An 18,426-nucleotide genomic window follows, 5' to 3' on the forward strand; every position below is an offset into this window, starting at 1 on the left:
TTCCATTTTTTTAAATGCGGAAGGCAAAAACTAGATTTAAGTTGGAGATAAAGCTTGACATGAACAAAGCCTACGATTGGATCAAGTGAGACTTCTTGAAGGAAGTGATGGTTCGATTGGGGTTTGACCCAAGGTAGATTAATTTGATTATGGGTTGCATCTCATCAGTCAACTTCACTGTTTTGGTTAATGATCAACCTGGTAAAAACTTTTTCCCCTCCTGTGGTCTAAGGCAAGGGGGCCTTTAGTCTCCATAATTATTGTTACTAGTCAGCGACGTCCTATCTTTATTAATCCAAAAAGCAATGGAATCAGAGTATCTCGAAGGCATCAAGCTCAGTACCTATGCCCCGTGTATTTCTCACATCTCTTTTGCAAATGACACGCTCATTTTCCTCAAGCCAACCTAGCAAAATTGCCGGAAAATGGTTCAAATCATGCAGTCATAATGCACGACATCGAGGCAACATATCAGTTTGTAGAAGTATAGTATTTTCTTTGGTGCAAATATGCCTTGTGATTTGGGTTCGTAGTTGGCAGGTCTGGGTATATTGATAGGAACATATTTAGGCGACTTAGTTAGCTTGTTTTCTTACATCTATGATGTTAGTTCATAGTTATTTTAGTATTTTAAGCTATTTTCGTGTGTTTATAGGTTCATATGGCTAAGGAAGAAAAAAGGTGCATTTCGGAGGACTTTGGAGCAAAATTGGACTTAGAATGGATAACATATGCTTGGAGCAAAAGAAATGGACGAAATTGAATACCTAAAGGTGTTAGGATTCCTAATCAAAGAAGGATTCTTAATCAAAGGAGGATTCCTAATCAAAGAAGGTTTCTTACTTGAAGTAGGAAAGTTAAGCCAAGGTTCCCTATTTTGGTTTGACCTTTCCTAATCCTAAAAGCCCTATGTTCCAGCAACATTAAAGGATTCTCATGCATTTTAGGACACAAACCAAGCCTTCCTTGCAACCTAATTGCCCTTGCCGTGCATTCCATAGACTTCCCTTTCCTTGTCGTGCAAGGGAAATGCATATTTCCTATTTTGTGTCACAAGATTACATTCCTTTTTCATCCTATTCTCAGCCACAACTTACATACCTATTCTATCCTAAATCCTTGCCTAATTTCAGCCTTAAAACACATTCTTTTTCTTACAATTTATTGCCGCAAGTTTCTTTCCCTTTCCTTTAGGATTTCTGACTTTATGTCTCATTTTCCTTGTGGATTTGGGGTCTAATCCTTTCCTAAACTATGTAATAAAAGTTAGGATTCCTTCCTTCAAATAAATACCCAAACCTGCACCCTTATTCAACCTTAATTACTCATCCATACAATCTGCCATCCTTCACCCTGTCTCCCAACCTTTGCCGTAGCTTTCAACCTTTCTTCCACCATTCACAAACTTCCATACCTTTACCCAAACACCTATACATCATCCCTAACCTTTGCCGCACCACCTTACCAACCTAAATCGATTCACAACCCAGAAATCCATCCAAAATCACCCAAGAACTCTTGTGCCTCAGCTTTGCAAGGAAGAAGAAGAGAAGAATAAGCCTTAGACGTTTGTGCATTCAAGTTAGAGTGTTGGAACATTTTTAGGTGTAATCTATCTTTTGTTTTCAATGTTTAATTCAAGTTTTCTTCGTTTTGTTGTGAACATGAAAGGCTAAACTCGTTTTAGCTAACGGAGGCTTTGAAACCATGATTATGTTTATGATATGAGTTGATTAATTCCAGTTGTGATTTCATAAATTGTGAATGCAATTTACTTAACCGTTTGATGGATAACTTATTCTTGTATGTTGATTAGGGAGGCCTACTTAATTTGCATGCTTGAATTTGGTGCTAGAATATAAGGGAGTTTCACATAATCGTTACAAACTTATATTCACAAGTAGTTAAGGTTGTTTTCACAATCATGTTAAGTAAATTCCTAGCATGAGTATCATGATGTCATAGTTACAAGTGCTTTGTCAATACTTATGATTTTCATTGAATGTAATGATCTTTGATTGTATCTCTATTAGGATGTCATGTAGGGAACTTTTGAAGAATGTTTTGGGTTGTCGTATGATGTCATCCAATCCAATAACTAAAGGAAAATCTGAGGGTTCATTAGTGATGTCACGGTTAACCTGGGGTGTTGAGGTTCATGGTTTATCGAAAAAGCAACTGGAAATCAATTTGTGTTTGAATGTATCATGTGTGGAAAAGTATCCTCTAGCTATCTAATCATCCATCATTTTTCTCAAATTCGTCCAAATTGCATTTAAGTCTTTTAGTTACTTGTTTTTCTCTTAAATTCGTCCAAAAACCCAATCCTCTTACTTACTTGTTTCAAATTTGTCCTAAAGTGTGTTTTTGAGTCTGTTGAGTCAAAACCAATTCTATTTTCATCCAAATTGAGTCCTAGAGTCTAGATTGAGTTTTATTGATTGTTTTGTGTTGTTTTGAGTCATATAAATTTAGTTAAGAGTCTTTGAGTTTGTGTAAGTGTTTTTAAGCATATTTTTGTATATTTGAGTCAGTTTTCATTAGATTAGCAATCTCTTCTAATCCCTGGTCTAGAACGATCCCTGCTTATATCTATACTACAATTGTCAAAAAAGAGGGTTTAATTTGAGTGTTATTATTTACCACATCAAATTTTTGGCGCCGTTGCCGGGGATTATCAACTTTGCTAATCCCCCGATGTTTCTTTTTGTTTCTTTTTCATATATTTTGTTTAAGCTACTGACCATGTTTCTTTTTTTATTTGTAGGTACTAGTTTATGACTCGTAGTTCTCAACCTATTCGTGCAAACATCTTGGACTTTGACGACAATTTTGAGCGCACTTTGAGAAGGAAGAGGAAGGAGCCAGAACTTTACCCATAAAGTTCTAGCTTGGCCTCTAACTTTGAGGAGGAAGAACAACCCACGACAAGGGAGGAAGAAGAGGTCCAAGTCATGGCAACGGATAACCGTACAATCAAGGAGCTTTCCGCTTTGGGAATGGACAATGCCGCACCATTATGCATTCAATACCCAAGGGTCAAGATAAAACCAATGAATTTGAATTGAAGTCTAGTTTGTTGCACCACATCCCAAAGTTCCATGGGCTGTCCATGGAGGATCCAAACAAGCATTTAAAAGAGTTCGAGGTGGTGTGCTCAAGCATGACTCCAATTAATGTTGATAGCAATATTTTGAAGATGAAGGCATTTCCATTCTCTCTATTGGAAAAGGCCAAGGATTGGTTATACGAATTGGCACCTGGAACGGTCACTTCTTGGGAGAGCATGAAAAGGGCGTTTCTAGAGAAAATTTTCCCCACTTCAAGAGTCATCCTCTTGAGGAAGAAAATTAGCGGAATCCAACAAAGTCAAGGAGAGTTTTTCCTAGCGTATTATAAGCGTTTTAAAGCCCTTGTTGTATCATGTCCTCAACATCAAATAATGGAGGAGCTTCTACTTCAATACTTCTATGAAGGTCTTCTTCCAATTGAAAGGCAAATGCTCGATGCTTCGGCAGGAGGTGCATTGGTGGACAAAACTCGTATGGAAGCCAAGACTGTCATTGCAAACCGTGCTCTAAATGCACAACAATTCGAAGGAATTGGCCAAAGAGACCCCTCACGGCACCAAGTACATGAGGTAAGTTCCCAATCCGACATTCAATCTCAATTAGCTAATCTTACTTCTGTTGTGTCTCAGATGGCCAAAGGAATGAAGATACAAGGACCAATTGTATGTGGCGTGTGTTCTATCCAACGCCACCCTTCGGAAAAGTGCCCTCAATTGATTAAGAATGGGGGATGGGAGAGTGTAAATTCCATTGGATTTCTAAGCCAAAATCAACCAAGGAATGATCCATATTCTAACACATACAATCCGGGTTGGAGAAACCATCCAAACTTCAAGTGGAGGGAGCTTCAACAACCTCAACAACAAGGAGGCTTTAGGCAACAAACCCTAGGGTTCAACATCAAGCCATACAGCCCCAATCCAAACCAAGCACAACGTGCCCAAAACAATCAAGGTACGTCTTTGGACAATGATACACTTACTAAGTTACTAACCAATTTGTCTCAGGGGCAAGAGAATCGAAACAAAGCAATGCAAAATCAAGACAAATGGGTGGACCACTTGGAGAAGCAAATTGGGCAGATTGCGGAGTTTGTAGGGCAATTGCGAGACCAAGGCAAGCTCCCTAGCTCAACCATTGTCAATCCAAAATGAGGGTTCGAATCTGCCAAAGCGATCACATTGAGAAGTAGAAAAGAAGTTGGCACTACTCCAAAACCATCCAAAACAAGTCCTAATGAAGATGAGAAGTTGCAATTGGAAGATAAGGAGTCAAGCAAAGCCACAGCAAGGGTAGAAACACCCTTGCCGCAACCACTTAAGGACCCCAATGCATCCACTTCATCTAATTCGGCCACTAAAGGTAAGTTGGGTTCAAATTCGATTAATTCTAACCCCATTCCACCCAATGTTCCTTTTCCTCACAGATTTTTGCAAGCAAAGAAGGAGGAGAATGACAAAGACATTCTTGAGACGTTTAGGAAAGTACAAGTCAATATCCCGCTCCTAGATGCCATCAAGCAAGTGCCCAAATACATCAAATTCTTGAAAGAACTTTGCACCACAAGGAAGAGGGCTTCGAATAAAGAGGTGGTTAGGGTAAGTGAAAACATTTTCGCTATTTTACAAAGAAAGTTACCTCCAAAGTGCAAAGATCCAGGTAACTTTACAATTCCTTGCATTATTGGCCAAACTAAGTTTGAACATGCTATGTTAGACTTAGGAGCTTCAATTAACGTCATGCCATACTCTATTTATGCATCCATGAACCTTGGTGAATTGAAAAACGACGGTGTGATTATTTAATTGGCTAATAGATCTAATGCTTATCCAAAGGGAGTTTTGGAAGATGTTTTAGTGCAAGTGAATAACTTGATTTTCCCGGCGGATTTCTATGTTCTTGAGATGGAAGAAACCACCTATTCCACATCCTTGCCACTCCTTCTAGGGAAGCCATTCATGAAGATGGCCCGCACGAAGATCGATGTGTTTAAAGGAACTTTAACGATGGAATTTGATGGGGAAGTGATTGATTTAATATTTCTGAAACCATGAGATTTCCTAATGATGATTATTCATGTTTCTCTATTGATATCTTTGATTCCTTGGCGCAGGAACATCCTGATCAATTGCATGAAGATGCACTTGAAACGGTCCTTACACATGGAATAGAATTGACGAATCACATGGTAGCACCCATGGCATCCCACGGCACAAACATGCACTTCCATGCCGTGCCCTTTAATGATGAAGTAATTGAGGTGGTGGCTGCCCTAGAGTTATTGCCACGGCTCAATGGTAAATCTTCTATCCCAATGTCAATTCCAATTTCAACTAACAAGTTGCTTCCTTCCATAGAACAACCACCTATCCTTGAGCTTAAACCGTTACCAAACCACTTGAAGTATGTTTTCTTGGGCGAACAAGAGACATTGCCTGTCATAGTGGCCTCCTCACTCATGGCACAAGAAGAAGACAAGCTGGTGAGGGTTCTCAAAGAGCACAAAACGGCCATTGGGTGGACTTTGGCCGATATCAAGGGCATAAGCCCTACTACATGCATGCACCGAATACTCATTGAAGAATGAGGTAAACCATCTAGGGAAGCACAACGCTGACTCAATCCCCCAATGATGGAGGTCATAAAGAAGGAGATCATCAAACTCCTTGATTGTGGCGTCATCTATCCTATCTCGGATAGTTGTTGGGTTTCACCAGTCCAAGTAGTTCCAAAGAAGTCCGGAGTCACAGTGGTGAAGAATGAAGAGAATGAACTTGTGCCCACATGCATTCAAACCGGTTGGAGAGTTTGCATTGATTATAGGAAGCTAAACGCCACCACAAGGAAAGATCAATTCCCTTTGCCATTCATTGATCAAATGCTTGAAAGGTTAGCCGGTCATTCTTTTTATTATTTTCTTGATGGTTATTCAGGTTATAATCAAATTGTCATAGCTCCAAATGATCAAGAAAATACCACTTTTACTTGTACATTTGGTACTTTTGCTTATCGTCGTATGCCATTTGGTTTATGCAATGCACCGGTCACCTTCCAAAGATGTATGGTAAGTATATTTTCAAATTATGTTAAGAAAATTATTGAGGTGTTTATGGACGATTTTAGTGTGCTTGGGGACTCAATTGATGATTGTTTGCATAATCTCACTTTAATCTTGAAAAGATGCATGGAAACTAACCTTGTTTTAAATTGGGAAAAATGTCATTTTATGGTAAAACAAGGCATAGTTTTGGGTCATATCATCTCTGAAAAAGGAATTGAAGTTGATAAGTCAAACATAGATCTTGTACGTTACTTACTCTCTCCTACTTCGGTGAGAGAGGTTCGTTCTTTTCTTGGACATGTAGGATTCTATAGGCGATTTATCAAGGATTTTTCCAAGATTGCACAACCCCTATGCCGTCTCCTACAAAAGGAAGTGACCTTTGAATTCAACGAGGAGTGTGAGAAGGCATTCAAGCACCTCAAGGAGATGCTTACCACGGCACCAATCATAGTCCCACCAGATTGGAGCATGCCTTTTGAGCTAATGTGTGATGCATCCGATTATGCAATAGGGGCTGTTTTGGGCCAAAGGAAGAACAAGCAACCACATGTCATCTATTATGCATCCCGGGCCTTGAATGATGCCCAATTAAACTACTCTACCACTGAAAAAGAACTTCTTGCCGTTGTGTTTGCTTTACATAAGTTTCGTTCATATTTACTTGGCACTAAAGTGATTGTATATTCTAACCATGCAGCTTTGAAGTACTTATTCACCAAAAAGGAGGCCAAACCAAGGCTAATTCGTTGGATGCTTCTCCTCTAAGAGTTCGACATTGAAATTCGAGACAAGAAAGGGAGTGAAAACGTGGTGGCTGACCATTTGAGTCATTTGGTTTGCAATGAAGAGTCTTTACCCATCCAAGAGACATTCCCGATGAGCAATTGTTGTCCATCAAGGTAAGTGAACCTTGGTATGCCAATTTGGTGAACTTCTTGGTGTCAAAACATGTTCCCAAGCCCATAACCAAGCACCAACGTGATAAACTTAGGAAAGAGGCACGGTTTTATGTGTGGGATGACCCATATTTGTGGAAATATTTTGCAGATCAAATTCTTCATAGATGTGTGCATGATTGTGACTTTAATTCCATTCTAACCTTTTGTCACACTTATGCATGTGGAGGACATTTTGGCACACAACGCATTGCCCTTAAGGTGTTAGAATGTGGTTTTTATTGGCCTACAATCTTTAAAGATGCTAGAACTTTTTGTTTAACTTGTGATCATTGTCAACGCATGGGAAATATAGGTGCAAGGGACCAAATGCCGCAAACACCCATCTTTAATGTCGAAATTTTTTATGTTTGGGGCATTGATTTCATGGGTCATTTTCCTTCTTCATATGGTTTCACTTATATTTTGCTTGCGGTTGATTATGTCTCAAAGTGGATGGAAGCAAAGGCCACCCGTACTAATGATTCTAGAGTGGTTGCAGATTTTATCAAAACTAACATCTTTGCTAGATTTGGAATGCCAAGAGTGCTCATTAGTGATGGAGGGTCTTATTTTTGTAATCGCACCATTGAGGCGTTGCTCAAGAAATATCAAGTCACACATAAGGTTTCAACACCTTATCATCCTCAAACCAATGGCCAAGCCGAGGTGTCCAATAGAGAAATCAAGCAAATCTTGGAGAAGACCGTTGGGCCAACAAGAAAAGATTGGAGCTTGCGTTTGGAGGATGCGTTATGGGCTTATCGTATGGCCTACAAAACACCCATTGGGATGTCACCATTTCGACTGGTCTATGGCAAACCATGCCATCTCCCCGTGGAGTTAGAACATAAGGCACATTGGGCGATCAAGACATTCAACATGGACATAGATGCGGCTGGAATTCATAGGAAGCTTCAATTGAATGAACTTGAAGATATTCGACTTGAAGCTTATGACAATGCTTGCATTTATAAGAAGAAGACCAAGGCTTTCCATGACAAGATGATTCATAGCAAAACATTCTCCATGGGGCAAAAAGTTTTACTTTTTAATTCTCGCCTTCATTTATTTCCTGGTAAGTTACGGTCTAAATGGATTGGCCCCTTTGTTATTACTAATATTTTTCCATATGGTGCAGTTCAAATCCAAAGCTTGAGGAATGGCCAAGAATTCAAGGTGAATGGGCATCATTTGAAGCCATATTATGAAAGTATTGAAGGGCAGATTGTGGAAGATGTCACCCTTCATGTCGTGGGTTCTACTTGAGCCTAAGAAGAAAGTTCATCCGGCTGCAAGACGTTAAAGCAAGCGCTTCTTGGGAGGCAACCCATGCATTCAACTAGAGAGGACTTAGGCAATCCAATAATTCATTCAACCAAATCAGATTTGCATTCCTAACTCTCTATCTCTTTATTGTTTTTATTTCGGCTTGCTAGTTAGTTTTTGTTGCTTGTTTGAATGTGAGTCTTTGTTTGAAACATTGAGGACAATGTTTGATTTAAGTGTTTGGGGAGGGGGGGTAAACAAGTTGTTTTTGCATGATTTTCGTGGGATTTTATCACCTATCACTTCTAATGTTGTTTATCATTGTTTTTAAGTGTTTTTAGTGTGTTTTGAAGTGTTTTCATGTGTTTGGATCAGAAAATCCGAAAATTTACAAAAAAATTGCAAAATAGTTTTGAAAAACCCAAAACGAGTTGTTTTAAAGTTGTTTTTGTGTGTTTGTTTGTGTCTTAGGGTACATTCCAACACAATGATGAGGATTTGGTTTTTAATTGCATGGCTATTAAAGAATGTTGTAAACATGGATGGAAGTTTGATTTACGCTTTGGTTTATGCTTGGTTATAGTTATAGTTTACAAATTCACAGTAATCACAAAGAGAAAATCAGTTTTTGTAACATGCTTGAAGGAAAAAACTCAAACTAACGCTACATCCCTGAGAGACTTGAGCCTAAAACGTTCTTTGGAGAGTATAAATCTGTGATTTTTGTTTTCTAAAGTCGTTGCATGATCTCATCATTCTTTGCTTGGTTGCTACTTAGAATGCATTTCATCATTATAGTTCCCAATACTAGAACTCATGCCCATTTCATTCAAAGCATGATATTGATTGCATAACATACAATAAGATGAAGTTGTTAGTTAAACTAAAGCCAAAAAGCCTAACCCTTTTGCATATGTATTGTAGGATTACCTCTTTTGAGCCTTTTCAAGCCTATTTTCTTTGTTAGCCCCATTATCCTTACCTAGCCTAGATTAGGACTTACCATACCCTTGTTCTTAAAGGATAGTGAAGTATGACTTAGAATGGATTCCTTTTGATCAACATATTGCAGAAAACAAGTGTGGGGGAAGGTAATAGGGCACAACAAAGGAAGAAAATAAAGAAAAAATTAGTGGAAAAATAAAAAGGAAAGAGAAAAGTTGTAAAAAGAAAGAAAAAGAGTTGAAAAATAAGTGAGAATGAACTCACAAGTGTTGATTGTTGAAGAAAGGGTCCAAAAGTGTGAATTTGACCCTAAATGTTGTATGAATCTTCCCTTGTGTTTAAAAGTTAATTTATGCCATCAAAAGTGAGTTTAAGTGTCAATTTCATTACTTTGCTTCCTATTGTTTTAAGAACCTTTGTTTATCCTTTACCTTTCTTTGTTAGCCAATACCCTTAGCCCCATTACAACCCTCAACTTCTATTTTGATGTTATGTGTTCAATATGTGGAGTTTGAATTTGGTATGAGCATATGGGATCACTGGTTCTCATTCTAAGTAGTAGCATTTCATTCATGAGATCATATACATATCATTGTTATACTTCCAGAAAATGCTTTCTTTGTTATAACATATGTGAGTGTTAGTCTCCATGTTTAAATCAATCTTCTCACATATACCTAGTGTAGGGAGTGTAGTTAGAAAATCTGTGTGAAAATAGAAAGTATTCTACTGAGGAATTGAGGAAATTCTCTAAGGCATGTTACTACTTCCAAAACGTTGTTTTAATTGATTAAATGTGAATTGGTAAGTGGTAAGTATGGTTAAGTGTTTGCTCAAGTGTAAAGAAAGCTAAAAACCGTGGGAATGATGTTTTTTAATGTGTCATGTTCATTGGAAATCCCTAAGGTACATGTTGGAAGGTCTAGAGTTTGTTTTGTTTGTTTTCTTTTGTTTCTTTTGTTTTGTTTTGCTCGAGGACTAGCAAAAGCTAAGTGTGGGGGAATTTGATAGGAGCATATTTAGGTGACTTAGTTAGCTTGTTTTCTTACATTTATGTTGTTAGTTCATAGTTATTTTAGTATTTTAAGCTATTTTCGTGTGTTTACAGGTTCATATGGCTAAGGAAGAAAAAAGGTGCATTTTGGAGCCTTTTAGAGCAAAATTGGACTTGGAATGGATAGCATATGCTTGGAGCAAAAGGAATGGACGAAATTGAAGACCTAAAGGTGTTAGGATTCCTAATCAAAGAAGGATTCCTAATCAAAGGAGAATTCTTAGTCAAAGAAGGTTTCCTACTTGAAGTAGGAAAGTTAAGCCAAGGTTTCCTATTTTGGTTTGACCTTTCCTAATCCTGAAAGCCCTATGTTCCAGCAACATTAAAGGATTCTCATGCATTTTAGGACACAAACCAAGCCTTCCTTGCAACGTAATTGCCCTTGCCGTGCATTCCATAGACTTCCCTTTCATTGCCGTGCAAGGGAAATGCATATTTCCTATTTTGTGTCACAAGATTACATTCCTTTTTCATCCCATTCTCAGCCGCACCTTACATACCTATTCTATCCTAAATCCTTGCCTAATTTCAACCTTAAAACACATTCCTTTTCTTACAATTTATTACCTCAAGTTTCTTTCCCTTTCCCTTAGGATTTCTGACTTTATGTCTCCTTTTCCTTGTGGATTTGGGGTCTAATCCTTTCCTAAACTATGTAATAAAAGTTAGGATTCCTTCCTTCAAATAAATACCCAAAGCCGCACCCTTATTTAACCCTAATCACTCATCCATACAATCTGCCATCCTTCACCCTGTCTCCCAACCTTTGCCGCATCTTTCAACCTTTCTTCCACCATTCACAAACTTCCATACCTTTACCCAAACACCCATACATCATCCCTAACCTTTGCCGCACCACCCTACCAACCTAAATCCATTCACAACCTAGAAATCCATCCAAAATCACCCAAGAACTCTTATGTCGCAGCTTTGCAAGGAAGAAGAAGAGAAGAAGAAGCCTTGGATGTTTGTGCATTCAAGTTAGAGTGTTGGAACGTTTTTAGGTGTAATCTATCTTTTGTTTTCAATGTTTAATTCAAGTTTTCTTTGTTTTGTTGTGAACATGAGAGGCTAAACTCGTTTTAGCTAGGGGAGGCTTTGAAACCATGATTATGTTTATGATATGAGTTGATTAATTCCAGTTGTGATTTCATAAATTGTGAATGTAATTTACTTAACCGTTTGATGGATAACTTATTCTTGTATGTTGATTAGGGAGGCCTACTTAATTTGCATGCTTGAATTTGGTGCTAGAATATAAGGGAGTTTCACATAATCGTTACAAACTTATATTCACAAGTAGTTAAGGTTGTTTTCACAATTATGTTAAGTAAATTCCTAGCATGAGTATCATGATGTCATAGTTACAAGTGCTTTGTCAATACTTATGATTTTCATTGAACGTAATGATCTTTGATTGTATCTCTATTAGGATGTCATGTAGGGAACTTTTGAAGAATGCTTTGGGTTGTCGTATAATGTCATCCAATCCAATAAGTAAAGGAAAATCTGAGGTTAATTAGTGATGTCACGGTTAATCTGGAGTGTTGAGGTTCATGGTTTATCGAAAAAGCAACTGAAAATCAATTTGTGTTTGAATGTATCATGTGTGGAAAAGTATCCTCTAGCTATCTAATCATCCATCGTTTTTCTCAAATTTGTCCAAACTGCATTTAAGTCTTTTAGTTACTTGTTTTTCTCTTAAATTTGTCCAAAAACCCAATCCTCTTACTTACTTGTTTCAAATCTGTCATAAAGTGTGTTTTTGAGTCTTTTGAGTCAAAACCAATTCTATTTTCGTCCAAATTGAGTCCTAGAGTCTAGATTGAGTCTTGTTGATTGTTTTGTGTTGTTTTGAGTCTTTTAAGTTTGTTTTGAGTCATATAAGTTTAGTTAAGAGTCTTTGAGTTTGTTTAAGTATTTTTAAACATATTTTTGTATATTTGAGTCAGTTTTCATTAGATTAGCAATCCCTTCTAATCCCCGGCCTAGAACGATCCCTACTTATATCTATACTACAATTGTCAAAAAGAAGGTTTAATTTGAGTGTTATTATTTACCACATCATATATGGCAAGTAGATGACCTGGGTCTTTATCTTGGAATTCCCTCAAACTGAGGCAGGTCTAAATGCCATGCACTCGCATATGTTAAGGGCTGGATTCTAGGAAAGCTTCAAGGATGGAAGCAGAACCTTCTCTCCCCGGTTGGCAAAGAAGTTCTTATTAAAGTGGTGGCCTAAGCAATTTTGACTTACCCGATGAATATCTTCAAGTTATCAGTCTCCCTTTGTAAAGATCTCGACTCATGCTTACCCATTTTGGGTGGGGTCAGAACAATGCGGAACGCAAGATTTCATTTAGTTGGGTGGGAAAAGTTGGGTTATCCAAAGAGTGATGAGGGTTTGGGGGTTTCGGTCTTTCAGGAATTTAAACTTAGCACTCCTAGCTAAACAATGTTGGAGGACAATTTATGAGCTTGATGCCCTACGAGTGTTGTTTTTGAAGGCTCGATATTTCCCCCATATTTCACCTTGGGCTTGGGCAAGCCTTCTTAAGGGCCAGAATATCATTATGGGATGAGCCCATTGGTAGGTCATGAATGGGAAGAATATTAAACTCTGGGTGGACCGATGGCTACCTGCGCTTCCTACGGGACACCCAAGCCTTTTAGCGGGTGTTTAGTTTGACCAAAACCAAACGGTGGCCTCCTTAATTTACCAACAATCCTTCTCGTTGGACTTAAAGAAAATCAGACTAAGCATTCTCTCGGCGGATCACTTAGCAATCCTTGAAACCTGCATTGGTGTTTCTTGGGGTTGTGATCGCTTGGTTTGGCTTTGGGTTAATGGTGGCATGTTCTCGGTGCGCTCGGAGTACCACTGGAAATGTTCCCATGGGGTGCCAAGTACTACAAGGCCTTCTTCCATACCTCAAAAAGTAAGAGAGTTCAGTTGGAATGAGGTATGGAAGATGCATATTCCACCAAAGGTTAAGTCCTTTTTGTGAAGGGCTCTTAAGGGTGCACTGGCTACCAAGTTAGCCCTGTTCAAGCATATCTCCTCCCTCTCTCTGATTTGTCCTATTCGTAATAGGGAGGATGCGTCTGTGGAACATATGCTTCTTTTTTGTCCGAGGGTTGGGCCTGTTTGGTTTGGAGGCTTTCTTTAACTATCGGGTTCCCAGAAGCCAAATCACTTCCCTTAATGGTTGGCTTCAAGCAATGGCGGAGAACAAGGAGTAGAGAGGTAGGGTGTTGTCGGTGATAGGTTTTACTTTTGGGAGATTTGGAAGGCCCTCTGTGTTGCGACTTTTGCTCAAAAACCTCCTACTTCAAACCATGTTATTCACTCTATTACCTGTTGGCAGATAAGGAACACTTTTGTGGCTACTAATCTTAGAGCTTAGGTTCCTTCTTATCCCGATGATATCCCCAACAACCTGATGCTACTAGGACCCCTCCTCCTTCTCATTTTCGGCAAGTTAATGTAGATACCAGCTGGTGTGTGGTGACGAAGATGGGATTCTTGGGGATTGTTATCAGGGATCACTCTGGGTGTTTGTTGCAGCTCGGTGAAGCCCAAATTTGGCGTCCTCGGTGTTGGCTGTGAAGGCACTGGTAGTGGCTGGAAAGTGTTTCTTGGCTCGGGAACTGGGGTTTCCTAATATAATGGTTGAATCAAATTCGAATGAGGTTATCTCCTCTCTGCTGGGCTCAATTCACCTTGGCGGCTGGGAGGCTTTCCCGACCCTTGCGAGGGTTGTTCAGCTGGGAGAGTCCTTTCAAGCCGATCATTAATCTTGGGCTCCAAGAACAGCCAACTTGGCAGTAGATATGGTTGCGTCGAGATCGTTTCAGGAGATGGATGCTGGCGTTTGGGTCGTGAAACCTCCATTTTCTTTGGTGCATCTATGACGTCTACCTTGTCCTCCTTCTAGTTAATCCCCCTGGATTGTTGAAGGGGTGACGCTATGCACTCAATGCAGCGTCTAGGTCTCTTTATCCCCTCAACAATCCAGTTGTTGTTTGTATTATGTTATGCTCTCTATTAGCCACATGTTTTCGGCTTTCTTTGTACTCAATTGGCTTTAGCCCTAGCAATGAATTTACCAATTTCACAAAACTAAAAATAAAAATTTAACCTCATTGATTGTTTCCCTCTTGTATCTCCCGAAAGAAAAAAGGAAGAGCTTCTAGTCGTAAGAGCAAGATATCAAATATAATACATTTGATACCTTCCGACTTCAATGTAGTTACAATCCAAAGTTAAATAACTTTATTTTACATTCTTATCTAATTATTAGTAAGAGCATGGAAACGTTTACTGATCTACACATATAAAGTATACAAATATACAAATAAACACACATTTATATAGCGAGATAATAGAGAGACCAAACTTTTAAATCATCTTTTGTAGACCACGTGATATGCCGGTTGATGATAGGACTCCCTTTTTGATGATCTAAAGAAGAAATACTCCAATCATGAACCACCACATTATATGAACTACAAAAAATAATCTAAAAATTGGACATTCCTAGCATTTTCCTCCATATATATATATATATAGGGAATTTTTATTGGCACTCCAAAAATCTCATTCTACACTCCAAACTTTCTATATTTAGAAAGAAAAATATACTTATGAGAAGTATGGAATGAGATTTTTAAAGTACCAATAACACTTCCCTATATATATATATATATATATATATATATATATATATAAAATGATTTACAAAAATTAAAACCGGATCCGAACCCAACCAAACCGTGGCTCAGGCAACTTGATGCCCACCTCGTAATTTACTGTCTAAGGTCTATGCATCTTTGTCTTGGTTGAAGCAGTAAGCAGGTGCTTGAGTGACTGTATCTGGTAACACTGCACCAACCTCAAATGTCATTACCTGAGAAGATATTCCTACAAAATAATCATACAAATCATCAGCAGTAACATATTGATGACTATTTATTTGAGTCAGGTTAATTAATTTGTAATCTAAAAAGTTGCATTAAAATCAATACTTCATACTAACAGTCTAATAACATAACAAATCAAACTGTCAAACAAGATAAATTTTATTTTTTTTTTCAAAAGTTAAAGCAATTTAATCGATATAACCGTTGATTTCGAACTCCCAAAATATAATTGCTAGGGAATTAAGAAGAATGGCATACATACATACCATCATAGAAATCCCAACGAACTGGCCTCTTGGTGTAAACATCCTCATAGTACCAAATAAAATCCACCTTCTCCCACACATTGCAAAGAAACCCATCTGTGACTTCCGTCCCTAGATACTCTGCTCCTTCAAGAAAATCGGGCCTCGGAATGCCGACTTCAAACCCCATAACCTCACAACTTCCGTTGTCACCGACGGTGTAGTAAAATGATGTGCCGTTGTTCCACTCTATGTCGTACAAAACCTCACCCAGCTGCTTCTGAAATATGTTGACGTTCCTGCCTCTCGGCCAGTCGTACCAGAGGTCGCTGAGCTGGAGGTGTGTTGTGGTCAAGTTCATGAATAGAAGTGCATGGAATTGCAGTGGCCATGGCGACGGTGTTGGGTTCGAGTTTGAGCAAGTCAGTACCTGCAGTATTATGCAGGTTGTTAAGCATAGTTGCAGTGGTAGTTTGAGCTCCTGCATCTTGTTTCTCTCTCTCTCTCTCTCTCTCTCTGCTTCTTGTGGTGATGTTTATCAACTTGTTTCGGGAAGGATAAAACACAACTGAACTGAGCGGTTGAGAAACAAAAGCAGTAGTACTGCACCTGTCCCACCTCATATATGTAACTATAGGAGAAATTTTCATTGTGATCAGAATACAAGTGATAAATCATATGTTTTTGTTTAAGTAGAGGGAAATTTTATATGGGATTTTCTAACTTTAATCCTTGAAAAATATAGAAATTTAAAATAAACCTGATATTAGATTACATATTGATTATAGCTCCCTGATGTGTCCTTAATTCAAAATAATTAATGTGTATTTTATTCAATGTCTTCCATTAAATATTTAAATTTATTAATATACACATTTTAATATATTTTTTGACCAAACCAAAGTTTTTTTAATTTATTAATTTAATTTAATATTCTTCAAACTTGAAAAACTTAATTAATGTACCTCAATATTAGTACCGAAATGTATTATATTGAGTTAATGTATTTAAATGTATGTATACAAATATATGCACTAAAATATTAAACTAATGTTGTGACAGCCCGTCCCGAATTAATTGTACCATAGGTGTGAAATGACTATAATGCCCTTGGTGGGTATTTGCCATTTTGGTGTGTTGTTTTGTTGTTTATGGTGGTTGACTCTACAGAACACACACATACACCCATACCATACACTCCCGTGACTCCCTCTCTCTTCTTTCTCTCGGATTTTCTTCCATTTCCTTTGCAAGTGTACGGACGAACTTCAAAACCAACCTTTCACGCACGGATCGACGTCTAGAAGGTAAGATTCGAACTCCTTGCAAACTCTTGAGTTCATCCGTACCATTTTTAGAACTTGAAACCCTCGAAAACCCTACAACCTGAGAACCCAATTTTCATGCATTGTTCATGCACTAATCATTGCGAAAGTTCCAGTGTATTTTAAGGTCTTAGGGAGCTTTAGAATACTCACAGGAAGCTCGGGGAACAAGTTTGAAGGATTTTGGACATTGGGATAGCAAGTTCTAAGGTTGGCCAGATTTTGCGAGGTTTCTTCGGCGAGATTTCATGAATTTCAGGGCTTGAAAGTGGTAAGGTTTTGTTCTACTTGTTGTAAGCTTCATTTTAGTACCAATTTCATGGAATTTGGTTGAGAAATGAAGAAGATATGAAGTTTTGAAATTTTTTCAGTTTCTCGCGAGAATTCGAGTTGCAGACAACAGCGCTGACAGCAGCGGCCAGCGAGACTCACCGGAGAAGACAAGGAATATTCTCTCAATTTTGACGGAATATACTAACGGCATCAGGTATATATAACGGTATATTCCATTTTTGGAAAGAATATTTCCTAACACCATTAGGGTTACCACACGTGTGCCAGGCATGTGCCCACGCGTGGCCGAAGCGTCTAGCCGTGCCTTGGCCGGCGCATGGGAGGTCAAAAAATTATTTTAAAAATATGGGGATGTTCGTGAGGTTGAGTAGATCACGTTGGTGTATCCAAACACCGCATTTGAGCATTGTATGAAAAATTATTACCTAGTTTTGGTTATGTGCTTTAAATTGACTTTTTTATAGTTGTTTCGCATATAGGTGAGACCTATCTTGAGGACGAGCGCAGTCACTCAAGGCTCGGGGGTTACGACCCTTCCACATACCAGTGAGTGGGCTTTTGGTTTTCCGTATATACCTATATACTTGTGGGTTTTCCCAGAAAATGAAATTGAATGTTTTTATGTTTTAAATACCATGCATAGTCTTTGCCTACTTTAATTATGCATTAATAGTTGCATATATTTATGATTGGTGCTACGGACGCACAAGTAAGTGCCAGGTAAGTTTATAGATTATGGTTGTAAATTAGTGGTTATGTGAGATGTATTGAGAGCTCATAAACCTACACCCCGGTGTTAGTGCTCACGCCCATAGTAGGGCACAGTCCTTCACATGATGTTCACCTCCCGTACCACATGCTCATCTTGGATCCAAGTTAGGTGCACAGTCCTATCGTACAGACCACTTTAGGTGGTTCCGACTCGTAGGTGACCTGCAATTATTCGCACAGTCTTCACATGATCGTAGCACTTAAGCGTATTTATTTACACCCAGTCCTGTCGTACAGACCACTTTAGGTGGTTCCGACTCGTGTGCAGGTGTAGTGATTGAGTTGTGGATTTGAGCTCTAGATTCAGCCGTACAGGTCACATTAGGTGACTCCGACTGACATATATTCTGCATTGATTGACATTACCTGGGTTACTTACATCATATGCTGAATTAGTTGATATGGCTTACATACATACATATTTGTGAATGTTGCTACTCTGAGCATGGTTGTGATATATCTATATATTCTATTTTTTGGGAAATTATACAAGTTTTACGGAGAGGGGTTAGAATTTTTGAGAATGAAAT

The 18,426-nt window shown here is 38.5% G+C and overlaps 1 protein-coding gene across 1 annotated transcript; it reads right to left on the reverse strand.

Moving 5' to 3' along the window:
- Positions 1-13,640: 13,640 nt before the first annotated feature.
- Positions 13,641-16,063, reverse strand: LOC137738008 (uncharacterized protein At4g14100-like). The gene is made up of 2 exons (XM_068477607.1): positions 15,528-16,063; positions 13,641-15,262 (listed from the first exon to the last, which is right to left on the reverse strand). The coding sequence occupies exons 1-2, from the start codon at positions 15,991-15,993 to the stop codon at positions 15,162-15,164; spliced, it is 567 nt and encodes a 188-aa protein (XP_068333708.1). The 5' UTR covers positions 15,994-16,063; the 3' UTR covers positions 13,641-15,161.
- Between the last annotated feature and the right edge of the window lie 2,363 nt (positions 16,064-18,426).

This window comes from Pyrus communis, chromosome 6 (genome assembly GCF_963583255.1).
Source record: "Pyrus communis chromosome 6, drPyrComm1.1, whole genome shotgun sequence".
NCBI lineage: Eukaryota > Viridiplantae > Streptophyta > Magnoliopsida > Rosales > Rosaceae > Pyrus > Pyrus communis.